The sequence below is a fragment of the Notechis scutatus genome, chromosome 4 (assembly GCF_049901735.1).
Source record: "Notechis scutatus isolate UNSWTSFEM ecotype Mainland chromosome 4, rNotScu1.2, whole genome shotgun sequence".
Lineage (NCBI taxonomy): Eukaryota > Metazoa > Chordata > Lepidosauria > Squamata > Elapidae > Notechis > Notechis scutatus.
Window position 1 is genome coordinate 125231930 of NC_142012.1, and position 24071 is coordinate 125256000.

At 37.0% G+C, this 24071-nt stretch overlaps 1 protein-coding gene across 1 annotated transcript; it reads right to left on the reverse strand.

Moving 5' to 3' along the window:
- Positions 1-1818: 1818 nt before the first annotated feature.
- Positions 1819-21955, reverse strand: FAM168B (family with sequence similarity 168 member B). The gene is made up of 7 exons (XM_026680777.2): positions 21493-21955; positions 13929-14009; positions 13132-13215; positions 8226-8368; positions 7559-7736; positions 6470-6597; positions 1819-6384 (listed from the first exon to the last, which is right to left on the reverse strand). The coding sequence occupies exons 2-6, from the start codon at positions 13996-13998 to the stop codon at positions 6485-6487; spliced, it is 588 nt and encodes a 195-aa protein (XP_026536562.1). The 5' UTR covers positions 13999-14009; positions 21493-21955; the 3' UTR covers positions 1819-6384; positions 6470-6484.
- Between the last annotated feature and the right edge of the window lie 2116 nt (positions 21956-24071).

A 24071-nucleotide genomic window follows, 5' to 3' on the forward strand; every position in this document is an offset into this window, starting at 1 on the left:
TGTGATGTGGCAGAGATAGCGTCCATGCATTTAACTGAGCTTTTTAGTTTAGTAATATGTTGCATGAACACAGCCCATAAAGATTAATACACTAAGGTTGCAGTTTAATCACTCAAGAATACAGCTAGTACCCAAAGCAAGCAACGAGTGATACTAGTGTCATGTCCCAAGGTATTTTTATATTTATATGGTTATGTTTAAAACCTCAAGTCATTAGTTGCTTCTACAATTGAAAGGAATAACAAATGAAAGTCTACTGAATCAGGTGAGACTTCCACAAATTGAATGGCATGTTTTAACAATGTTACAATTTGACATTTTTTTTAAAAAAAAGCTACCATACACACACAGCCATAAGCATTGTTCTGAGATTATCTAGAAATAGGCCAGATTTCAGAACAGTGTTGTTCTTTTCATTTAAATAGAATTTATTGTATTTTATTTGGATAGTTTTGACTATTAAATGAATTTGCAAAATATCTCTTGCACAAAAAGGGGAAAATATATACTTCTCTAATTAGGGAAGAACATTAAACCGTTCAGAATTCTTTAACAAAAATAGGATAAAGTATAAATCAGAAATTCTCCATATTGTCAGAAAAAAAGATCTAGCTGAAAAAAATCCTCTAGAATGACTTAGACGCTGCAATCTAGGAATTAGTTTCAGTTGGAAGCATTTGTCATATTTGAAAGCATTTCATGAGATCATGTAATACTGTATGAAATATAGTACTAATTTTAGCCTATACCAGAGCAAGGAACCAATCTAAATTTGGGATCCAGTGGTACTGCAACACAGGCAAGGCTATAAACTGCTCTATATAACAGTAATCAGAAGTGAAGAAATGTGAAATAAAACCATTAACACATAGACCAATTCTTTTTGCTTGCTTATCTTTCGAAGTCCTCACCAGTGATCTGACAATCTTAGTGCTTTGCCACATCAGTGTCACCTCACATTCATCTAAAATAGATGAATTTAGCATTATTACTTGCACCAAATAAGGAGTATGGCAAATAATTGGTCCACTCTTACTTGGCTTTGAGCAGACTTTTCCTTGAATTCTAGGCTTCACATTTTAAAGGATTCAGAGATCTCGGAACAGGTTCAGGGAAAGATGAAATTAAGCCCTATGAAGAGGCTGAAAGAGCTGTGTGTGTATAGCTTTGAGAAGTTGACAAGAGAGGGATACAGTGGCATTTTCCAAATACCTATTGTACCTTGCCCCAGAGTCACTTCCTGGTGAGATGAGCAGCTATATAAATTAGATAAATGTCACACTTAAGTATCGGTTAGGTAGGCCTCTTTCTGGAATGCCCTAATTTAAATCCCTATCCTGAACAGGCAGTTGAACTAACTGGCCTAAATGATTCCTTCTATTACCAACACTTCCTCCCAAGTTTCATTAAACATGGCAAAATTACAGTTCTCTAAAAGTACGTGAAATTTAAAATGTAAAATTTATTGCCAAGAAAAAAAAACCCTACTAATTTCACTTTAACATTTTTCTTTCAATGAAATGTGCATTTTTTAAAAACATTTATGGGATGGTGTAAGACAGCAAGAGGCATGTGAATCAAACTCTTGTTCAGTAAATGAGAGGCAGGTAATGTGAATTCCTTCAGATATTTTAAATCACAATTCCCACAATCTACTGTTAATAGCTTTGTTGGCTGAGACTGATGGCAATTGTAATCCACAACGTGTAGAATGTGCCTATCTGTCAGGGATGAACAGTTTCTAATACAATGCATATTAAAAAGCCTAAACGTCATTTAGCATATTTTTGAGGATTGTAGTTGCAAAAGAAACAACAATAAGCAACACAGTCAATCTTTATTGAAAACTGAAGTATTAATACATAACAATTCCTGTTACATAAACGTGCTTTTAAGAATTTAACTCTGAGCTCATCTACTCATTCGATTGTATAATAAAAATGAATTTTATACAATTGGCTCAGAATGGAATTGCCACTCCTATGTGTTGATGCAAAAGATGTGATGCTTTAAACTTCTGGAAGACAACATTGACCTAAACTTGGGGAAAAGTACCAATACAACTGTTTTAAGACAGTTTTTTTTTAAAGTTATATAAAAAGGAAACCTGTGCCTATTTCATAACAACACTATTACTGGGGCCTCTTGCACTTCTGTTGCATGCATTCCCCTTTTCACCCCACAAGGGCAGCCAATAATAGCACTACAATAAAATCCCACTAACAAATCCATTCTACTAAAAACAAGTTTGTACAGCAGCAAGCTAAGTGAAGCTTCCACAGTTTGCTTGCTAAGTGCTCGAAAGTCGTTATTAGATTAGCAAAAGTCATATAGATACCGATGACAGGGAATTGGAAGTCAAACTGTTCAGACTATCTTGGTATGTTAAAATGGCTCCTGATATTGGGATGCTCAAATATTTCCATGTCATTTTAGAAAGAGTGCCCATTTCATTTTAGCCACCTCAGTATCTCATAAATAGCAATGTCTTCGGTAAGCTGAAGAAACAATTCAAGATTCTGATAATACAACCTCTCTCCAGTTACTTGTCGCTTGCTGCCTTTCAATCTCTACTGACTGGCAGCTTGAACAAGAATGAGATGTTTTAATATAAATGCAGCTCCCTTGCCTGCACTGCTGTCTCCCTTTTGTTATTATTCCACATGGATGAGATTGTTAGATATATTGAGAAGGAATGACTACACAGAGGAAAAAGTCAAGAGGAAAGGCCAAGTGCAAACAAAGCCTATCACAGGTTAAAAACAAATTGGGGCTCAGTGTTTGCAGGCAGAGACAGAAAGGGAATGTGCTAAATTAGCAAAAAACCTAATACAGAATGCAATATTAAACTTCACCTTCAGAAAATAATTATCAATACCTTTTTTTTTCTTGCCCCAGAACAGATCTTTAGTGGTGTTGGGTGTCTGCTTCATAGTATCGACACAACAATGCAATACAAACTAGTTGAAAATGTTTTGCTCCCCTGCATTTTGACTGTAACAAAATTAACTTACACAGCCAAGCAATGAGAATGCTCAGTAGAAACACATAGGAACAAAAGTTTTTCCTTAATAAATTCAAAATTTTCCACTGAAGTTAAAATTACTTTGCAATGGTCATGGAATATTAACTATATTATGGAGCCTGTGCCAAGTTTTAGTCATGACAGATTAAAACCTCTGCTCTTACTGGGTTACATTTCCGGAATCTAAATAAAGCAAAAAATCTTCTTTCCTCCATTATCTCCATCGTGACATCAAGACATATTTCGTGGTGATGTATGAGCTTCTCAGAGTATTTCAATGTATATCTACAATAATATTTTAGTTATACATTTATTACCTCAATTAAAAATGGGATATTTAGTTTCATGTCAGTTGGTTAGCATTAATACCACTGATTACATCTACAAGTTTCTTGGCCAATTATAAAGTATCTGTAGAATGTGTCTATTTTGCTATTTAAAAAAAAAAAGACACTTCAAATATTGTGTTATATAGTTTGAGAATGTCTCCTAAACAATGCCTTCAGTATTACTTAAAAACATAGCCTTTCAAATTAAACTCAGATCCTTTGTTTTGTTATTGCTGTAATATGTTACTGTATTCCCCTCTAGAGGCTGCATTTGTGTTTGGAAGCAGCTTGATTGGAGCCTTGTCTCTGCTGCATCAACCTCCTTTAAAGCTTTCAGAGGAGTTTCAATGCAACCAATTAATGCAATGCAATTAAGAATTAGAGGCTTTACCTTCCCACCCTCCCATACAGGAATTCTAAACAGGGAACTAACAGCCAGAAGGAGAAAAAAAAATCCACAATATCCCCTGTCTAATACATCCATTTGAAGTACAAACTTTGTTTCATAGTCATGCTTTTTTTAATTATTTGCAACAATATACCAAGCTATATACATCTTCTCATCACTGTGCTTTTGGTTACTTTCCTACTGACGCTATCGGAGGTATGGACTTATCTCCAATAAAATTTCATTGCCCCATTCCCCCCTCCCCCAATTTCTGGAAGGTGCAGTAATTTTTGCAAGAAGTACTATTCCTCATGGGACAGCATAGTACTATTCCTCCATTGCAGAAGAATCCCATAATACAACTCAGAAAAAAGTGCTCAGTCGGATTACCTAAAAGCTGTTACTACGGTATCACTATATTTAAACAAAAAACCAACCAAGGAAGTATCTAGAAACTAAAACTTGAGAAGAATCAAGTACAATTTATCTTCACCATTTACAAAGTGCTGCATTAGCTACAGACTTCAGGACATTTATATAAAGAGATAAGCTTTTATTTATTTTCAACATGTCCCTGGCAAAACTATTTTTCAAAATTCACATCTGTGATAAATGCAAGAAACATTTAACTTTAAAAGCCTGCTACGCTGGTTAAGTGTCCATACTAAATAATCATTAAGTTTAAGGACCACTCTTCAGAATGATGACAACTTCACAAATGGAATAGCTAAGCAGACCCAAATGGCAAGAAAGAACGAATTTGCTTGTTCTTTAGATACAGAACTTTCTCAGCTGCAATAAGTGCTCAAGATTAAAATGTAAGAATACATATGATTATGTTGTGTCACTGGCATTTGGATACAGGTGTCATATAATGATCCAAAGAAAATCCATTTTAAGTAAAACAAAAAGAAGAGTATGTTATTGTTTAAACATAGTAAAGGCCGTTTCAAAGGGATTTGAGGCACAGAAGATTCTTGCCCCAGAGGAAAAAAAAAAATAGGATGGTAGTACTAAAATCAATTTCCAAGTTACATATAAGTGGCTGTAACATCTGATTTAAAAACTTATCATCCCAATGTTAGGATGCTCAATTTCACAATTAAAAAACATCAACAACTTGCAAATATTTTACCAATACTATAAACTAATCTACAAATGTTAACTTTAAAAGGGAACATTTTAACCTTTGACTCCACTATTTATTGCAGACAGGAAATACTGGGGGAAATAATAATTGGTGCCAATTCAAAGAAAGCCCTTGATTGCTTTTAGCACTGAAATTAAAGCCTAAAACAAAAATTTAAAAATCCCATAATAATTTTGGTACACAAACTGGTTCCAAGACTAGCCCTATATCGCCACAGCATTGACTGAGGTACTTCTACAAAGACTCAAAGCTGTAGGCAAGGAGTTGAGAGTGGTTTGCTGCAATTAAATACTGCATCTGTTTTCTTAATTTCACTTTTTCTAAATGCAATTTAGGAGGTAAAAAAGTATATGCCCAAGATTATGCCAAAATATTATCACCAATAAGAATCTTTGTACTTGATCACTTTTGAATTTAGTCCTACTTTTTATGTAAAGGTATATTCTAACAATTGCTTCCACACTTGGTTCATATCCATGCTGCAAGGAAAATAAGCCAATAAAATCATTTAATTAGTTTGCTCCCCTTTAATATATCAAAAAGGACATTTTTTCTTCAGAATATATTGAATTCTTTTCTATTGAAATAGTGATATGACTATGCTCTTACAAAAGAAAGCTGCTCAAACTATCAATCTGGCCAAGATTAGCCCATTTTTGTTGGAAGGATGGACCTGTACAAAATTGAACAAAATTCTATTTACCAGCAGTGTGGCAATCATTGACATCAATCACTTAAGACTGTTCTAGGAGGTAAACCATTACATGGATGATTTTCCACCAAACATTCCAATGATGATCAATGATTTAGATAGCAAGACCTTAACTGTATTTTTCCTGTATGCTTTTGTCCTTGAGAATGTCCATAACAACACTGAATCCAAAAAGTGGAAATGGAAAGAACTTACAAGTAACAAATGGTTCCTTTGCAAGATTTCTACAGAGTCATTTTCCAGTCACTGAACCATAAAGAAAAACATCACTAATTTTTGCTCCCTTTACCTGGTGCCGCAAAAGGATAACACACTTGCTAATGTAGAATGATGAAAAAAAATCATTGCCACAATTCTACCTCTTTAAGACCCTGCAAACATTACAACAGTGCATTAGTGATATAAACTGTAAAATACTTTTTGACTTTTTTGGATTTTGCATATGACAATTTTTGCATCAGTCAGAGCAGGTAGGTTGAGCAAGCTTTGCGAGTTTTAGACATGCATTCAACTAGATATGAATCAATAAATTTATACTCCCTTTAATCATTATAATTAGCTAAAAATTGCAAGACAGTCCACAAAACAGGATTTGCTTTAAGACTAACTGCTGGAGTTCCAAGATGTAAGATATGCAGCACTGGGAAGTCTTCAGTGGAATTAGTGTTTAGCAAAGGATTGCAAGCATTCAGAAGAAACAAGTCCTGGTTGGAGGCATGAAGGCTTCAGCACCAACTTTTAAACCTCAGTTACTTGATTGCATATCTCCCATCTTCAAATCTGCATTCAAAAGGAAGGGAAAAAAGAGCTTTTAGTAGTCCTACACTAGAGAAATCATTAAGGCTATAAATGTATTAATACTTACACTGGGTAATGGTAATCACCACTGTGGGGGCACATAACTATAGGTTGGAGTTCCTGGAGCTCGATAAGTGGGCATTGTAACTGGGTGGGGGGCTACGGGAGTTGGGGAATGTGTTGTCAACAAGGTACCTGGGGAGGAAAAAATATTTCCACACTTAATTACTTTATAATTAGCATTCTTCGTTGTTTATAAATAATTTGGAAGCTGGCATAGCCACCAGACTTTCTGTTACAAAAACTTAAATTATGTTTGCAGACTCTCTTGTCCTATTTTTGTTTCCCCAGCATGTTGTATCAGACTTCCACAGCCTATGTCTTACGAATATTTTAGGACTGTAATTCTCAGAATTCCCAATTAAAATATTAAGGCATGGCACAAAATTAAATTCACTTCTTGCATTACCATGTTAACACTTATTTCTACATTTTGACAAACAATAAATAAATATTCTACAAATCAGAATACGAATAGTCCTTCACTGACAACTAAAATTCAGTCCAAAATTTATCTTGCTAAGTGAAACATTTGTTAAGTGAATTGTGCATTTATGACTTTTCTTGCCATGGTTGTTAAGCCAATCACTGCAGTTGTTAAGTTAGTAACACGGTTAAGTGAATCTGGCTTCTCCATTGACTTTGCATAACAGAAGGTTGTAAAAGGTGATCACATGACCCTGGAACATTACAATCATAAATATGAGTCAGTTCCCAAGTATCTGAATTTTTATTGTGTAATCATGAAGATGCTACAATGGTTGTTTGTGTGAAAAATGGTCATTAGTCACTTGTTTTCAATGCCTCTGTACTTCAAATGATCATTAAACGAACTATTGTAGGTCAAGTAACTACCTATACAATTGGCTTGCGAGGCTCACTGTCCCAGAAGGACCTGCATTTTAAAATGTGTTTGATAGTCAAAGGATTAGTTACAAGAATAAAAAATGTTAGTGCTATGTGCCAAAGAGATTATCTGTTTACCAATGGTTGTCTGACAATTTATATGTAGTACCCAACTGGCCACACTAATGGATATCAAGCACTCTATAACACCAATACCATATCACAGACTTTTGGAATAAAATAAAATTACCTGCAGACATTGCCATTGTGGTCCCAGCCACCATTCCCATGGTGACACCATTTCCTCTGGGAGGTGGAATTGGTGCTGGATACATAGTTGCAGGCATTCCATTGGGCTGCACAACTGTAGTGTGATGGATTACGTGGGGTGGTGCTGCATATAAAGGCTGTGTGTAGTAAGTGCCTTGCTGTTGAAAAAAAATGGTTGGTTTACTAAAATTCTTTCCAGTACTATTGATATATACTATAAGGCCACACGGTTTCAAGGAAATGCCATTATTTTATTTATACACATCAGGTATGAGTCGGGCTCTTCAAAAAGGAAAAAAAAAAGAACTGATTACTGTTCATCAGTAATGAGTTTTCAGTTCTTTCAAAACTATTCCTAATTAGCTGCTCTATCAATCTGAACTAATTGGGAACCACAAGCGTAACTGCATATTAACCAGAATTGCTGGCTTGTATCTCCAAACAAGCCAGAAACAAGGAGCCAACAATCATGTTGTTTTGAAGGCAGATTATCCACTATAAGCCAGAATTCACTAAAATTCTGATTTACAATATACATATGATTAATGATTATATTCCCACCCCAAACATCACAAACACTAAGAATCTAGAAAATGGCACAGTTCCAGTTGTTATATAATTAACGCAAGCAACAAACATCTTTTTACCTGTGCATATGGATTCTGCTGTGGATAGGCACTTCGAACTGGATATACTGCAGTTTGGTAAGGATTGGGTGAAGAAGAATATGGAGGCACTGTACCACTGGTGGGTGAGCAAGAGACTTTATATGGTGTGCCTGGTGTATAACCTATATTAAAAGATAGGCATGTATAAACTTTGTGTTTCAATAATTTGTAATATTCATATTATTAAACAGTGAGAAATAGCATGATCCTTTTTTTCTAATTAAAATCACAAAAATAGGAATAAACTGCAGCCACCTAAGTTTTATTTATTTATTTAAATTTATATGACTACCCACCTCAACATGATCAGTACGGACAGCTAACGACAGTTAAAAATACAGTGTTACAAGATCACATTAAAATAAATATAAATTGGCAGCCAAAGTTAAAATAAAAACCCTACAATCATCAGTATAATTATCCTGCAGGCCCAGCCCCCAACTCAGTGATGGAATCTCTATAAGCACAATCAGAAGAGTAAAATATATGTAATTATTAAAAATAGTCAAGAAAGTACTCAGCTTTTAATATTTAGAAATGCAAATAATAAGTACAATGTAAACAGGATTTTTTATCATTTATTCATCAAATTTGTATGTTGCCTGACTCTCAATGATTCTGGAAGGTTCACAAAATGCATAATATAATGTAAAATAATGTAGTATTAAACTGCATTTTTGATTACTACTATTGTCATAAATTCTGGATTGTTGCCATTGTAAAGTTTGATAAAAAGTATTTACGGGTAGTCCTCCAGTTACAAGGAGACTGGAATTTCCATTGCTAAGTGATCCAGTCCTAAAGATCAACATCACGTGACCACATTGCTTAGTAGCGACAATCCTTGATGTTGTTGTTAAAGTGAGGATCCTGGGTCATTAAGTGAGCATCTCCCTGCAATGTTCTGCTGGCTTCTAACAATCAAGTTAGCGTGCAAGCTAGCAGGAAGTTAAAACTCCCAGGTGGCTTGCAACCAAGTCAGCAGGCAGCTAAGTGGCTGCTGAATGGGAGAGGGGCGAGAGAATACTTATGTGACCGGGAAGGCATGGCACAAGTGCAGTGGGGCTTGGGATGGCTGCTGCTGGATGGGGGAGGGTGTTTGTTACTGGGGAGGTATGGTAGCAGTGCCATCAAGCTTGGGGAAGGCATGAGGGTGATAGAGTGATCTCAGGCAAGGTACAAGCTCAGGCATGGGGAAGGTATAAGGTCAATGAGGCTCAGGGAACACGTGAGTGGCTGGGGAAGTTTGATGTGAACATAGCAATGCTCATGGAAGCTGAGCAGGTGCCCAATGCAAATGCAGAGGGGCTGGGGAATGGTGCACCAGTTGGGCAAACTTGCCCAAGCGACTTTGACCTTCCCTGCCAGTTTTTCCATTGACTTTGCTTGTAGGAAGCTGGCAGGAAGATTACAAATTGTGATCACATGTACGCAGGACACCACGACTGTCCTAAGTGAGAGCCAGTTGCCAAGAGTCCAGATCATGATCACATGACCTGATTGCTGGGGTGCTGGGACAACTGGAACTTCAAGGACAAATCATAACATTAATTAAGTTGTAACTTTGAACTGCCGCTAAAGGAGTGATGATTACCCTAGGACTATCTCTACTATTGTATGTTAAATTATAGTGGAAATTAGATTTTATTGTTTACTTTGGAACATTCTAGTATAGATTTGAGGTCTAGAATTTAATTCGGAATATAGGATTCAGATATAGAAACATCGAACATAAATTAGAAAGAACAAAGCTGTTAAAAGTATAAATGGTTGGAAATATTCCTTGCTGATTGTGGAATCCTAAGCCTAGAGCAGAAGATGCTTACCTAGTGAATTTAATTCTTTCTATAATACTTAAATACCTTTTGTTCCCTTCCCAGTCCACTTAGTTCATCAGTTTCCTCCCTTTTCGTTCCCTTTCTTTAAACTAGCTTCATTTTACGTATTTTAACCTTCCTCTATTTTATACACTTCCAGTATTACCAGTTTTCAATTTTCTTACAGCAGTTGAGGCATTCTCTTCATCATTTTTTTCTTGGGCATTAGAATTAAAAATATTCATTTATATTCTGCTCTTCAACATATCACTATAATTCCCATAAAAAGTCCTAAAATACTTCTAGCAATACTTTTGGCTTGTTGGAAATTAGATGTGAAGGTCACAAATTGCAATCACGTGACTGTGGACACTGTAAATGCACACCACTTGCCAAATCATGATCACGTGGTGGGGAGACATTATGATATTCACAATTTGGAAGACATCATCATAAAACTCCTTTTTTCAGTGCTGTTGTAGCTTTGAACAGTCTCAGAACAAGCAGTCAATAAGAGAGGACTATTGCACTTCCCTATGTGTATTTAGATTATCTTCATTCGAATCGATTGCATCTTTATTTTTTTCTTAGTGTACAGTTCCTCCCTTCCATCCAATTACCTTCTTTTTCTTAAGCATTCATTCTTCTTATATTCCAAATTACAATATTCTATGTGCCATGTTCATCACCAAATGGCCCATATAGATCTCTGCCAGTTAACATAGATTTGGTCAATCAAAGTTTTCACATGAAATTTTAGTATGACTGAGAAGGCTGCATTATTTACACTTAGTCAGATCTGTGCCCTGTCACCAATATGGACAGTAATTGTCAGTTCTGGCAAATTTTGAATAATATGCCACCAACACAATCAAGGCCCAGCTTTACCCCAAGCATGCTCACACCCCATGCAAGTTAGGATATTTAATCTAGAAACTAACTTGCAACCCAATATACTGTTGCACACATACTACCAACTTGGAGGTACATACAGTGCAACATTGAACTGTTCTTACTGCAGAAGGGTACACATGATGAGACTGTTGAAATGCTCTTACAGTTATAATCTTTTTTGTTAATATTGAATCAGAATCTGCCTTCCTGTAACTTAAATCCATTATTAAGCATCCTGAGCTCTGGAATATCAGAGAAAGTCTTTATCTTCTTCAGTATGGTATCTTCTCAGGTATTTGAAGGATACTATTATGCCCTCTGCCCCGAGTCTTCGTTTCTCAAGGCTAAACATTCCCAATTTCTTCAATATCTCTTCATGGGTCTTAGTCCCCTGATCATCCGCATTGCTCTTCTCTGAGCCTGTTCCAGTTTGTCTGAATCCTCTTTAATATGCAGTAATCAGAACTGGACACAATACTCAAAGTGGGGGCCTGACCAAAGAAGAATAAAGTACAACTATTTTTCCTCTGACTCAGAAACCATATCAGTTCTGATACATTTTAAAACTGCACCTGTCTTCTTAGCAGTAAAAAAAACGCTTTCAGATTTATATTCATAAATGAACAATTCCAATATTTATTTCACAAGCATTATCATCAAGCCGAATATTTTCCCATCCTATATCTGTGAATCTGAGTTACTTTTTCCTAGGTGAAGAACTTTGTGTCTATTGCACTTTATTATTCCTAGCCCATTTTCTCTCCTATCAAACTACACTAATTTTTTCCTATTGTACATTAGCCACAGTATCTATTTTGTGTTATCTGAGTTGATAACCATACTTTCTACTTCAACCACACTCAACTTTCAAATATAATCTTTCAATATCCTAGTCAAATCAGATCTAAAGGACAAGGAAGCTTTCAAACAAAGAGTTATTGATGTGGCTGCAATACTTAAATGTGTCATGTCTTTGAAGTGGTTCATTCAACACAAATCAGCCTCTTGGTTAGAAAAATGTTTAAGAAGTTACATATGTCAACATTGCAGAAGAGCTTTCTTTAGAGCTCAGTTTGAATAACTGAACTCTATGAGACATGGAGTCCCACTTGAAGAAAGACTGTGCATTTGTGGAGCACCAACCACTGAAGTCACTGGACACATTCGTGTTGACAGCAAACTGTTCTCTGCTGTGTATTTAAGAGTCATGTTTAAAAAAAAAATGGGCCACCCAGGAAAAACAATGTTTATTGCAGGGAACAAACCTGCAAATCACTAGTAAAATTGCATTCTTCATGTCAAGGCCAATATAAACAGGAGAGAATATTTAGATCAGACTGTGGTGAACTGTAAGGGTGATGACTTATTAAAGTATTTTATTGTTTTCTTTGTATTTTTATATCAGTTTTATATACCATATGGTCAACTGAGTTAATAGTTTCTAGATTGGACCCTGTGCCATTCATTATCTAGTGAAGGCTTGTCCAACCCGCGGCCCACGGGCCGCATGCGGCCCAAGTCGCCTTGTAATGCGGCCCAGTGCCCACCCCAACCTTCTGGCAAGAGCCAGCGAGGAGGAGGAGGAGGAGGGGCAGGCACGAGGCGGGGCGAGGCGAGCGCCACGCCAAGCAGCAGCAGAAAAGGCCTTTGCTGCTTCTGCACCCCCCACCGCCGCCATCGCTTCTGCACCCGCCGCCATCCCCCCACCGCCGCTGCTGCTTCTGCCCCCGCTGCCGCCCCCACCCCACCGCCGCCGCTTCTGCCCCCGCCGCCGCTTCTGCCACCGCCACCGCCCCCCCACCCTGCCGCCACCTATCTATTCTTTCTAACAAATAATTTGGGGACTCAAATCCCACTTATATATAAGCATAGTGCTATTCCTCTGAGGGTTTCCATTCTTTTCTAAACTACAAGATGGACAAATGTAACCAATGAAGAAATATGCAACATATTGCAACATTTTCCTTCTGCCTTTGTATTTGACATTTTCAGACATAGAGATCCTGAATTGAAGTATTTGGCTACTTAGTGTCAGGCTTCCAAAATGGCTTTGGTCAGATCAGCTTCAGGGTTGACACATAGTGATTATGTGTCACTTCTACTATCACAGATGTCAACATATTCAATATTTGCAATAACTTTACATTACTGAATTGTGCAGTAGTACCATATACCTGTTTGGAATGTTGGATTTGCTGCAGGATATATATTAGGAGAATAAGCAGGAGCAGCAGCTGCATAGCCCATTGGGAATCCAGCTAAAAGAAACAGTTGAAAATTACTTTCAGATGTATCAATATTGTACTATTATCCAACAAATGTAATACTACATTACTTAATATAATTTCAATCCATAACAAAGTAATGCTTTATATTTTGTCATATAAAACATATCATTTAAATGCCTGAACTATTTATTTAGCTCATCAATACTTTTCAAAAAGAGCCTTGCTCAACTGGATGCCCTCTGTAACTATGGCTTGCAACTCAATTCCCAACAATGGATATGCCATGGAATGCTGAGAACTGGTTCACACATCTAGTGGAAACTGATATTGGGGAAATCTGGTCAAAAACCAGCTTTTAATGTCTGTGCAAAAATCTATAGTTTATGTCCTAATTTTTGTGGCCATAGAATGGAAAACAGTATCATCATGAGTTTACATTTTCTATACCAAATAGCATAGATACACATATCAAAACTATTTTAAATTTTCATACCCTTATGTTAAAAAGGAAAGAAGTTGATGGCACATTCCCAAGTCAATACTTTCTTGAAACTACCAGCTATTCCAATATAGAACTCTCAGATATGCTTGAAATTTGGGGAACTCAGTACATCTTGATGCTACCATGTTCAGGAAGACTCTAATCATTCATGCAAAATCAATTCAGAATTGAGATTATCATAGCATCTGGTCTGATAAATAAGAAATCACAACAGAAAGTTTTATGAGATTAAGTTACATACCTGGATACCCAATTCCTTTGGCATTTGCAAAGGGTACCCCAGAAGATCCAGGACTATAAACAGGATTCATGATTTCAATAACTGAAAGGGAAGAGTCACACAATTAGTAGACTACAATGCTTTAACAGTATTATTTAAATCTGCTCTCTTCTTCACTATGAATATGAGAATAATAAAAAGCACATCTCTGAAAAAAAAATGAATACGTAGTTAGTAGTACATCCTGTATTCATAACCAAATATGATTGTGAAAATACTGATATTTGAACAATTTTATATTGTACCAAGTAGATTAACTGATAATATCTCTAACAATGAAATTCTGAGACTGACATTTATTCAATTCAGATTTCAACAGGACTTACTCTCTCATGACAACTTAGATATAGGGTTAGTTATAAATATTTGGTCTCCGTAGGACTTCATAACTGAAAACAAAGAAGTGCTTTACTGGGCAGGTAAACCTTTTCTTGCGTTTGTGCTTCAGCATGGAAGGCAGCCATCCAATCATAAAAAATATGCAAATGCTTCAATAAGTTCCAGAAAGGAATTGTCCCAAGCATGCTCCAAAGCACCTTCTATTATCTGAGTCCAAGTACTGAATTTTATTAAATATTTTTATAAATTTGTACACAAAATTGCATAAAATTGCAAACAAGAAGGATATTTACAAGTACATTTCACATCAACAAGTAAGCAATTTCTGGACTTCCGGTTTGTCGGCCGGAGGCGGTGGGGTTTCGCGATCTCTGCGATCCCCGCCGCGCTAGCTGCGCTTGGTTCCTCCGACCCAGACGGGTCCGGAGGATAAGGTTGCCCGTAGAGGCAACCGAAGAAAGGGAGGATCCGGACAAGGGTTGGGGTATTCGCAGACCCCTTCCCCACCCGGCACAACCTCCTTTTCTCAAGTCGGTCCAGCGGCGGTCAGCAATGGCCGCCACAAAGAAGTCAGCAACCGGACAAGATCGTGCTGGAGGAGGAAGGAGAAATTTTTGAAGCGAAAGTTATTTTGGCTGAACTGGGATTAGAGGATATATTTAACATCCTGAAATCTGAGATTTGGTTTTTGTTTGAAAGATACTTTGTTTCCAGAAGAGTTTGGCAAGCGGCGAGTGAAAGTGTTTCAAGTGAAAGTTTACTCTCCTTCCACATGGAATTAACGAATGAATGCTGAAAATACTACTATTCTATAAAAGGTAAAAATCTAAAGCTTCTGGTTATAAATGGGAAGGGAGAGGACAAAAGGAAAATTTATACTAAGATTCTGTTGAAGGAGATGCCTGGAAGATTTTAGAGATTGGAAGTTACTGCAATAAGAACTTAAAATACAGACTGGTTTTCTTTTTCTCCCTTTGCAACTGATTTTAACCCAGGAAGAAGGGAAGAACTTTGTGCTTTGTTTGGATTGTTTGGTGACTTTGGGACTTGCTTTAAGCTTGGAAATATCTTTGGCTGTTTTAAGAAAAAGAAGAAGAGGATTTACAATGATTTTATCTGCTGATGAACTGAGAGAGGAATATGGCAAAATAAAGAAAGATGATGTGGGGCAAATTTTTTGCTTTTTAGAAATGGCGCTTGCTACTTATCAGCAAATACAACAATTGATGGAAGAAGATGAAGAAGAAGAAGCCATCTTTAATGAACCCACAGAGGTGCTTAAGAAAGAAAGAAGAAAGAAAGGGGGGAAAAAGGATATAAGACTTAAAAAAATATTTAAGAAAGAAGAAAATAAGATGCAAAATCAATATGAGGTTAGAAAGCAAAAGGAAGAGAAATACAACAGAGAGGGGAAGTTAAGGGGGTAAAAAGACCAGATGGGATAAGACAGGGAGGAAGAAGGGGGAAAAAGGCCACGAGGGCATTAAACAAGATGTGAAAAAGAAATGGTTTTTAGGGATAAAGGGTAATATAATTTGGTTTTAAAAGGATTCTGCAAGGTACATATGATAGTATTGTAGTATTTGTATTAAAAATAAAAAATTATAACTTTATAAGATCTGAGTAAAGACTAAAATATTAAAAGTTTAATAATGGTAGAATTTAAGATTTAATAAAATAAGGTTTAAAATATTTAGTTTAAATGTAGAGCTTAATTGATTATTGCGTGGATGTTAGTATGAATATATTATTGTGATACTTGCTTTTGAAATAGATAACTGAAATGATATGAGATTTAATGTTTGATGATATATTTAATTATGTTATGGATTCATTATTTTTTTCTTTTTTCTTTTGTAAGTAGTATGTATACTAAGCAGAATCAGATAGGGAATTTGGAGTTACCTTAAATGTTAATTTAGAGGTGCGATGGAAAGGCATCATACTTTGATTTGTGATTTCAGGAGAAATTTTTTTATTTTACTATGGGGAATGAAATATATAGATAATTGGAAATAATGGACAAAGGATAGAAATATAATGATTTAAATTAAGTTAATAAACAAAATAGAATTAAGAAGAGAGGAAAGCGGGAGAAGCTACAAAGAAATTACAGAATGGTAATTAAGATAGGTAATGGCATATAAGATGAATATGAATTTAATTGAAGTCCATACAAAGAGTGGTAATCCGGGGCCAAGCTACTTTTTGAAAAAGAAGTTTTACTTTATGTGTTTGTGTGTTTCTGTTTATGTGAGAGCTGGTAAAACCTTGGAGGAAAGCGGGAGGAGAATAATTGTAAACAAGACAGAGGGAAATATGAATATGATGATTAAATTCAATGAGAAGAAATATTAAAATCACATTGTATAAAATATTGTATTATCTGCCTTGTAAAAATTTACAAGGGAAAGAGGTTTAATGTGTACAAGGTTTATGTTTTGTTTGTCTTCAAAAGCTAATAAAAAAACAAGTAAGCAATTTCTATAATCTGTAGGATTACAGTTGCTAAAAAATACTTTTTTAGGAATCGGATTATGGATACTATGTACTACTATACTATTGAGCCAGTTTTAAGAAACAAGAAAGCATGTGTGCCCATATACATCATATAACTTAACTTGAAATATAACTACTATTCCAAGACAGAACATTGTATTAATATAGTTGTCCTAGTTATGGTTAATATATTACTGAAATATTTAAAATTTTATAGAATCACAAAAGCCAATTTGATTTAGTTATCATGGAATGAATTTATTAACTAATTCTGAATATACTATATGTAAAAGTCATAAAATTAGTATTCCATAATATTTTATACTCTGCTTTTTAGAAACATTGCCTGTAAATATTATCCTTAATATATTCATTTGTGTTATGAAATCAGGGAGCTTCTGTTCCACTTGGAGCTTTCTGCTATCCTTTAAGAACAGAATATTGCTCTTCTCAATTCCGCTAATCTCCCACATATATTAGGAACATTTCTATCCACCCTTTTATGTCAACAAGAAGCTGTGCCATCAAATGAAAAAAAATACTGAATAAAATAGATTTATGAATGTGTATTATACTTTTATTACCACGATAAACAAATAAACCACCTTTTAATTTTTTGTGACTACCAGATTTTCTCAGAATTCAGCAAAAGCAGCCCGAAGAAGTACATAGCCAGATTTGGAATCTTAAAATATAGTTACACACAATTAATTATGAATTCCACTGTTATGGGACCTATTTACACATGATTAATATTGCAGCCAGTAATGAAGATAAATTTAGCTTCATATTATCAATTTAACATTCAGATGAATCCATGAACTTTATTACAAAATCAGGCTCAGGTAAGAACCACCAATATAACTTTAACCTGCAATATTTCACCCATTTTTGTTATGAAAAACATTTCTAGTATTTCAACCATATGACAGCAGCACAAATTATGAACAAATTATATTAAATTTTGAACAGATAGGTTTTAATTTAAAAAATACAATACATGTAGACCTTGATTTACAACACTCATTTTAGTAACTATTCAAAGTTACAACAGCATTTTAAAAAAGTGACATGACCTTTTTTACACTCACAACCACTGCAGCTTCTCCATAGTCATGTGATCAAAACTCAGACGCTTGGCAACTGACTCATTTATGGCAGTTGCAGTGTCCTGGGGTAATGTGATTGCCTTTCTTGACCTTCTGACAAGCAAAGGACATTGGGAACCCAGATTCAATAACAACTGTGTTACCAACTTAACTGCAGTGATTCATTAATAATTGTGGCAAGAAAGGTTGTAATATGGGCAAAACTCTTTTAAAAAGCGTTTCACTTAGCAAGAGACATTTTGGGCTCAACTGTGATAGTAAGTTAAAGTCTGCCTGTACTCAAATTAGGGGAACCAACTGTGCTTCTATTTTGGAGGTGAGTCATTAAGAACTTCTAATGCCAAAGGACAGGTTGACCAAAAAAATTCTTCCTCCATCAAGAGTTGGATTTATTAGTCAAATACAGCACTGAATTATCCCTTACAAAATTAACCATAACTAAGACAACTAATACTGAATCATAGTATATCTGATTCACCAGGCTACATTAGCAGAAGTTTTCACATAGCTTTAAAAGACAAAGGATTAGATTGATTTGGATGCAATTACTGTGAATTTAACAGAGACTAAGTATGTTTTCTCTAGTTGGAAGCTTTAGCTGGCAAATAACTTCAAATTTTGTTGTATTTAGAAACAGAGTTCTAAACATCTGCTCAAGAATTCAACATATTTCTAGACAATTACAAACAATATACAATTATACTAAAAATATTCACATAACTTATCCCAGCTATTTTATTTTAGAAGCAAGTATTACATAAAATATTTAAAAGAGGTGCTTTGCAAAATAAGTTGCCATGAGTGAAGCACACTACTCTTTGAAGTAATAAAGCAGCTACATTCTCAGCTCAACTGCTTCAAAAGCTTTCCTACTGGATGCAGTAACATTAAAGTTGCTTCAATGCTCCAATCATTCCAGAGAATACAGCTTCTTCAACTTTTCTGAAAGATGCTTAGCTTGTATCAATATATTCTCCAAGATGCTCCTTTCAAATGCTTTACACAGTCCTATTCAAAACTATACAGGACAAGCAGAACCCTGCAAAAACCTCTATGGCAGAGACTACAGAATGGATCAAAAGTGTCCAAAGTCTTATCTTTTGTTTGTTCTGCCTCTCAAGTGCCACTCATTCAAGTGTTTTCATAATACAGATGGCCTTAAGTGCCAAGCCATGAGTTGCACTGCAGCCCCCACAGTCCAAACTCTGGTAGATTGGAACTAAGTTACCAGTCTCATTCACACTTATTTAAGTATATAAAAATAATTTTGTGTCCTGCATTTCAACTACAAATGAATCAACTGTCGCAATTTTTCTTCTCAATGTCTCACTGCAAGATATTACAATGATCTCTGTACATTAATACCCAAAAACAGGGAGAAGGTTTGGAAAACTTTTTTGTTGGATATAAAACCATAATTTGGTCCCTTTGCAAGAAAGCTTGGATTTTAAAAAATCCTACGCACAAGAACTACTTTGGTTAGTTGGTCCCTTCTACATTAAATATTATGGATGTTTTAGTTTGATAGTAGCAAAACATCCAGCATCCAATATCAGATGCATAGATACCAACTACTGCAATTTATAATACTTAAGCATGTGAATCTGCATTTTTAAGGTGGAATCTTAAGCTGAAAATAAAAACCACAAATTTTATAGTAATTAATCAGAAGTGTATTATTTAGACAGTTCCACATCACTACAGACTCACAGGTTGCTTAAGTTTCATTTTCAAAAATCAAATTCTTTTGTAGTTTGCATCAGTATATAACACTACAGTTGGTACTTTATCGTAAAAGCATTGCATATAATTTATTTTAATAGACTTCAAAGCAGGAACATTTTTTGGAAAAAAAATCAAGGGGAAAGAGCCTCCCCCCCTAGTATCTTGAAGCTTTCTTAGTCTTTAACTGGGATGTACAAGCAATTGAAAAACACATGGCTTTGGCAATCTTAGCAAATTATTTCATTTTGACAGCAAAAAATAGTTAATATATAAGGCTATAAAAACAACATACATTTGTAGGGAATTATGTTTATTCAGGGACTTAATTTCCCTAAGGGAAAATTTAACTTGATTTTTGAAAAATCATTGAGTTAATTTTCCCCTACAGGGAGAGGATGCCACACAACTGTTTTAATGCCATAGTCTAAAATGTACAAGAATTTGCAGTTCTTCACTTTCAGAGCAGGACACAAGACAAATAGCATTGCCCAAGTTTGTTCTATTAATGGCTGTAATCATACAACAGAATAAATCAGTGTACTTCTGTTTCCTACAATGTGTAAACATATTTAATGTTTATAGCTCAATCAGTCAAGCAACTGGACAAGAAATCATGTGTATGTCTTATGTAGGAGTACAGTCACTGTTAATTTTAATTTTAAATTCTAGTAACTGCTAGTAGCTTAATATTAACCTCAGTATGAACTTAATCAGCTATGCAATGCATTTTATCAGCTATTTTGATAGTGAACTAGAATGATAAATGCCAACGATCTTTAGCAATTTAATTCAGTTATACATTCTCTACAAATATTTATGGATGAATAAGTGGAATGTGCGCATTCACTGTTTTACGAAGAAATCAATCGCACTAATTGATTTTGCACAACTTGCTCATGATTTTAATTTTGAATAAAAACCTAAATTAAGACACTTCAGTCTTTAAGCTATATTTTCAGAAAGATGCACCTTATTTCCCTGAAAGTCATTAGAATATATCCAAATTTGGGGGGTGGGGTGGGGGAAGAAACCTAGAAATAAAATATGTGGAGACTCCAGTTAAGAAACATATTTTATGCAGCTGGGCTCAGACCAGTTGGAATGCTAGTTCAAAAACACCACGTAAAAATGCCACAACTCTATAAAACAGATTAGAGCTGAAGCATCTACACTTCAAGTTTAGTATACCCAACATATAAGAGCATGCTTTTCCCTCTCAACAAATATACAAAGTACACACTTGAATACAAATCTGTTTTAATTCTGATGTAATTTTTTTGTCAACACTGAAATCCAGACTAGATTAAATTGCTCCCAATAACGCAGGCTAACAAATCAGGAATCGGGGTTTATTCTACCTCCAAGTAATTGTACTGCTGCCTCACCTCCCAGCTCAGTATCAAAAGATGCTGCTCCCCACCGCCGCCCCCCCCCCAAAAAACCCACCCTTTAGCAGCAGCCCCTCGAATAGGAAAACAACCGCCAGGTCTATCTACACTCTTGGCAAGCACCGCTTTGCAGACCCAACATGAGATGCAGAGCTGGAAGGCCAGGAGACCTGAGGGCTTTTGGGTGCCTCAGAAACGGCTCAAGAGCGCCCACAAACGCGGGGTCTGCCGCCGAGGCCTCAGCTCGGCCAAGCATCCCTTGCCGCGGGGCCTTGTGTGGAGAGACCGCCACGCTGACGGGCGAGGGCGGCCGGGAGCAGGGGAGGCAACTCCCCGGGTCGACTTTCGCTCGGGGATGGCCCCCCCTCGGCAAAGGGAGCCGGCCCGTAAACGACCTGCAGCCCTCCTCCCCTCCGGCAGCGGTTAGGAAGAGGGGAGGGGCCGAGGCGGCGCTCCCTCACTCACCGAACAGCAGCGTTGGGTCGCAGCGGCCCCTGCCCGGCTTTCGCTCTCTCGCTCTCGGGGCCTGAGGCGGGAGGAGGCCAAGCCTGGGCGAGGGCTACTGCCGCCGAAACCTGCCACAAGACCGAATCCCTCCCGAATGCGCCTCGCCGTCTCGTTCTCGTTCTCCTTCTCTTTTCTCCGGAGAACTGCGCAGCAACCCAGCGGCCCAGAACGTCACATCCGCTCGTCGGCTGTGTGCAAAGGACGGACGATGCCCGCATACGTATGAAGCCCCCAAAGGCGAGCCAAGAACTGCTGTCACATGCGGGAGGAGAGAGAGAGAGAGAGAGAGAGAGAGAGAGACGCGGTTCCCCATATCACGTGGCCGGAGTGGGTTTGGCGCCCTTGCTGTTGGTTGCGAATGGAGTCTTCTTTCCCCCTTCAAAACAAAGCAAATTCGAATTTAGAGAGTTGCTCCTGTGTCATAAATTAGACCCGTGTTCACAATAATTCGGCCCATAATGTTATGCGCAGTTAGATGCACATTGTAATAAGAGTCCAAGAGGCTGGAGGGTCCTTTAAAGGATTGTTTATATACGCAGAAGTCATGTAATCTTGTTAAAATGACGACCCGAGAAAAGGACAAGCCGGGGTGTAACTTCTTTTAGTATCTCGTTCAGGACATTTAAAGTTAAATAGTTAGGGATCAGTAGTTACCCGAATAGATAAATGAGGGGGTCCTTGGTGCTTTCAGAGGTTGCTTGTTTTCTTGCAAACGTTTCATTACCCCAACTAGGTAACATCAGTGAATAGATAAATTTATTGCTGGTAGTATTAACTATTGAAGATCAACTACAAAAATATACATCCAGAACATTGGCTGTAAACGTACAAAGTAAATGCACTGCCACCTATGTATAAAAAAATGATTCGTTAACCCATTATAGCCACTGTTACACAAAATGTCAGTTACCTTATCAGAACCCATGGCAATATTCTGTTGCAATGTAGAAAAACATTAAATTTCCCTAATACATTTAAAAATAAAATATGCATGAGGCAAGAATCTCAATAAAGGCTGCATAAAAATGTGTGTCCTGTTTGATGGAGAAGGGTGTAACAGTATTTTACTTCCAGCAAAACAAAACAAAATGAAATGTTCCACCTCCATAGCACTTTGATTATTCATCAATAAGAAGAGCTAGCTAAAAGTAAAATGTGCACGTTAAAAACATGTGCAAGGATGATTCTAAAGTCCTTAAACTTAACAAGAATAGACATTTAAGTAACAACCCCTCCCATATATCAAAACTGAAGGATTGCAGCATTTATTGCAGCTTTTTTAAAAAAAAATCAGGTGCCTCAAATGAGGCTCTGCAGTTGTCATGAAAGCCACAAATGTGAAATTCCTGCAGTTTCAAACCATTAGAATATGGGGATCAAACTCTATTTCATTGAGGGCCGCATCAGGGTTGTGCTTGACTTTGGGGGGCCAGGGTGGGTGTGGCCAGCTTGACTTCACTCCTGTTGGGAGCGCCTGTGGTGGCCCGAGCGCTCTGCCAGCAAAAACAGGCTCCCAAGCTCTGTTTTCACTGGCAGAGGGTTGCAGGAGGCTGTGGCAGCCGAAAATGGAGCTCGGGAGCCCGCTTTCGCGGGCAGAAGCACCGCAGGCCAGTCCTTCACTATTTCCAGGGCAGCCCTGCAGGCCAGATTTAAGTACCCCATGGGCCAGATCTGGCCCCCAGGCCTTGAGTTTGTGGGTTGGTTGTGAGTTGGCCATACTCAAAAGAGTATTGGGCCACCAATACATAATTGGTCTGCAGCCCTTTTGGGCTATGGTACCACAGGGCATGAAACTCTGGGTTTTGCTTACTAGTGTACCTTCCCCTCCCAAGGCTGCAAACAAAGCCCACAAATTCCTCAAGGCTGCTTTGTGTGCAAGGATATAATGCTTTTATTATCATGGGCCACAGTCATCCACGGGCATGTAACCAAGATATATGTCAACCTATATCATTTTCTTTGTAACCTCCATTAGGGTCTGGATAGTGGGGATATGCAGAGATGGACCTAATGCTAGAAAGCTAAATTGAAGTTGACAGGACACAGCTCCTTTTAGCCAAGCTTTCAAGTGCCACAATTATTCACATATGCTGCTCCTTTTATAGGAATCAGCTGTGATCCCTGATGTAATAAAACAGCCTGACTTAGTACTGTCCTTCAAATTTAAGATGTTGAGACTCTAGAAAAGTACAGAGAAGAGCAACCAGGATGATTAGGGGACTGGAGACTAAAACATATGAAGAACGGTTACAGGAACTGGGCTTGGCTAGTCTAGTAAAAAGAAGCACCAGGGGAGACATGATAGCAGTCTTCCAATATTTGAGGGGCTGCCACAGAGAGGAAGGAGTCAAGCCTTTTTCTAAAGCACCTATAGGCCAGACAAGGAATAATGGATGGAAACTGAACAAGGAGAGATTTTACCTGGAAATAAGGAGAAACTTTCTGACAGTGAGAACAATCAACCAAAGGAACAGCTTACTCTCGGAAGTTGTGGGAGCGCCATCACTTCAGACTTTCAAGAAGAGATTGGACTGCCA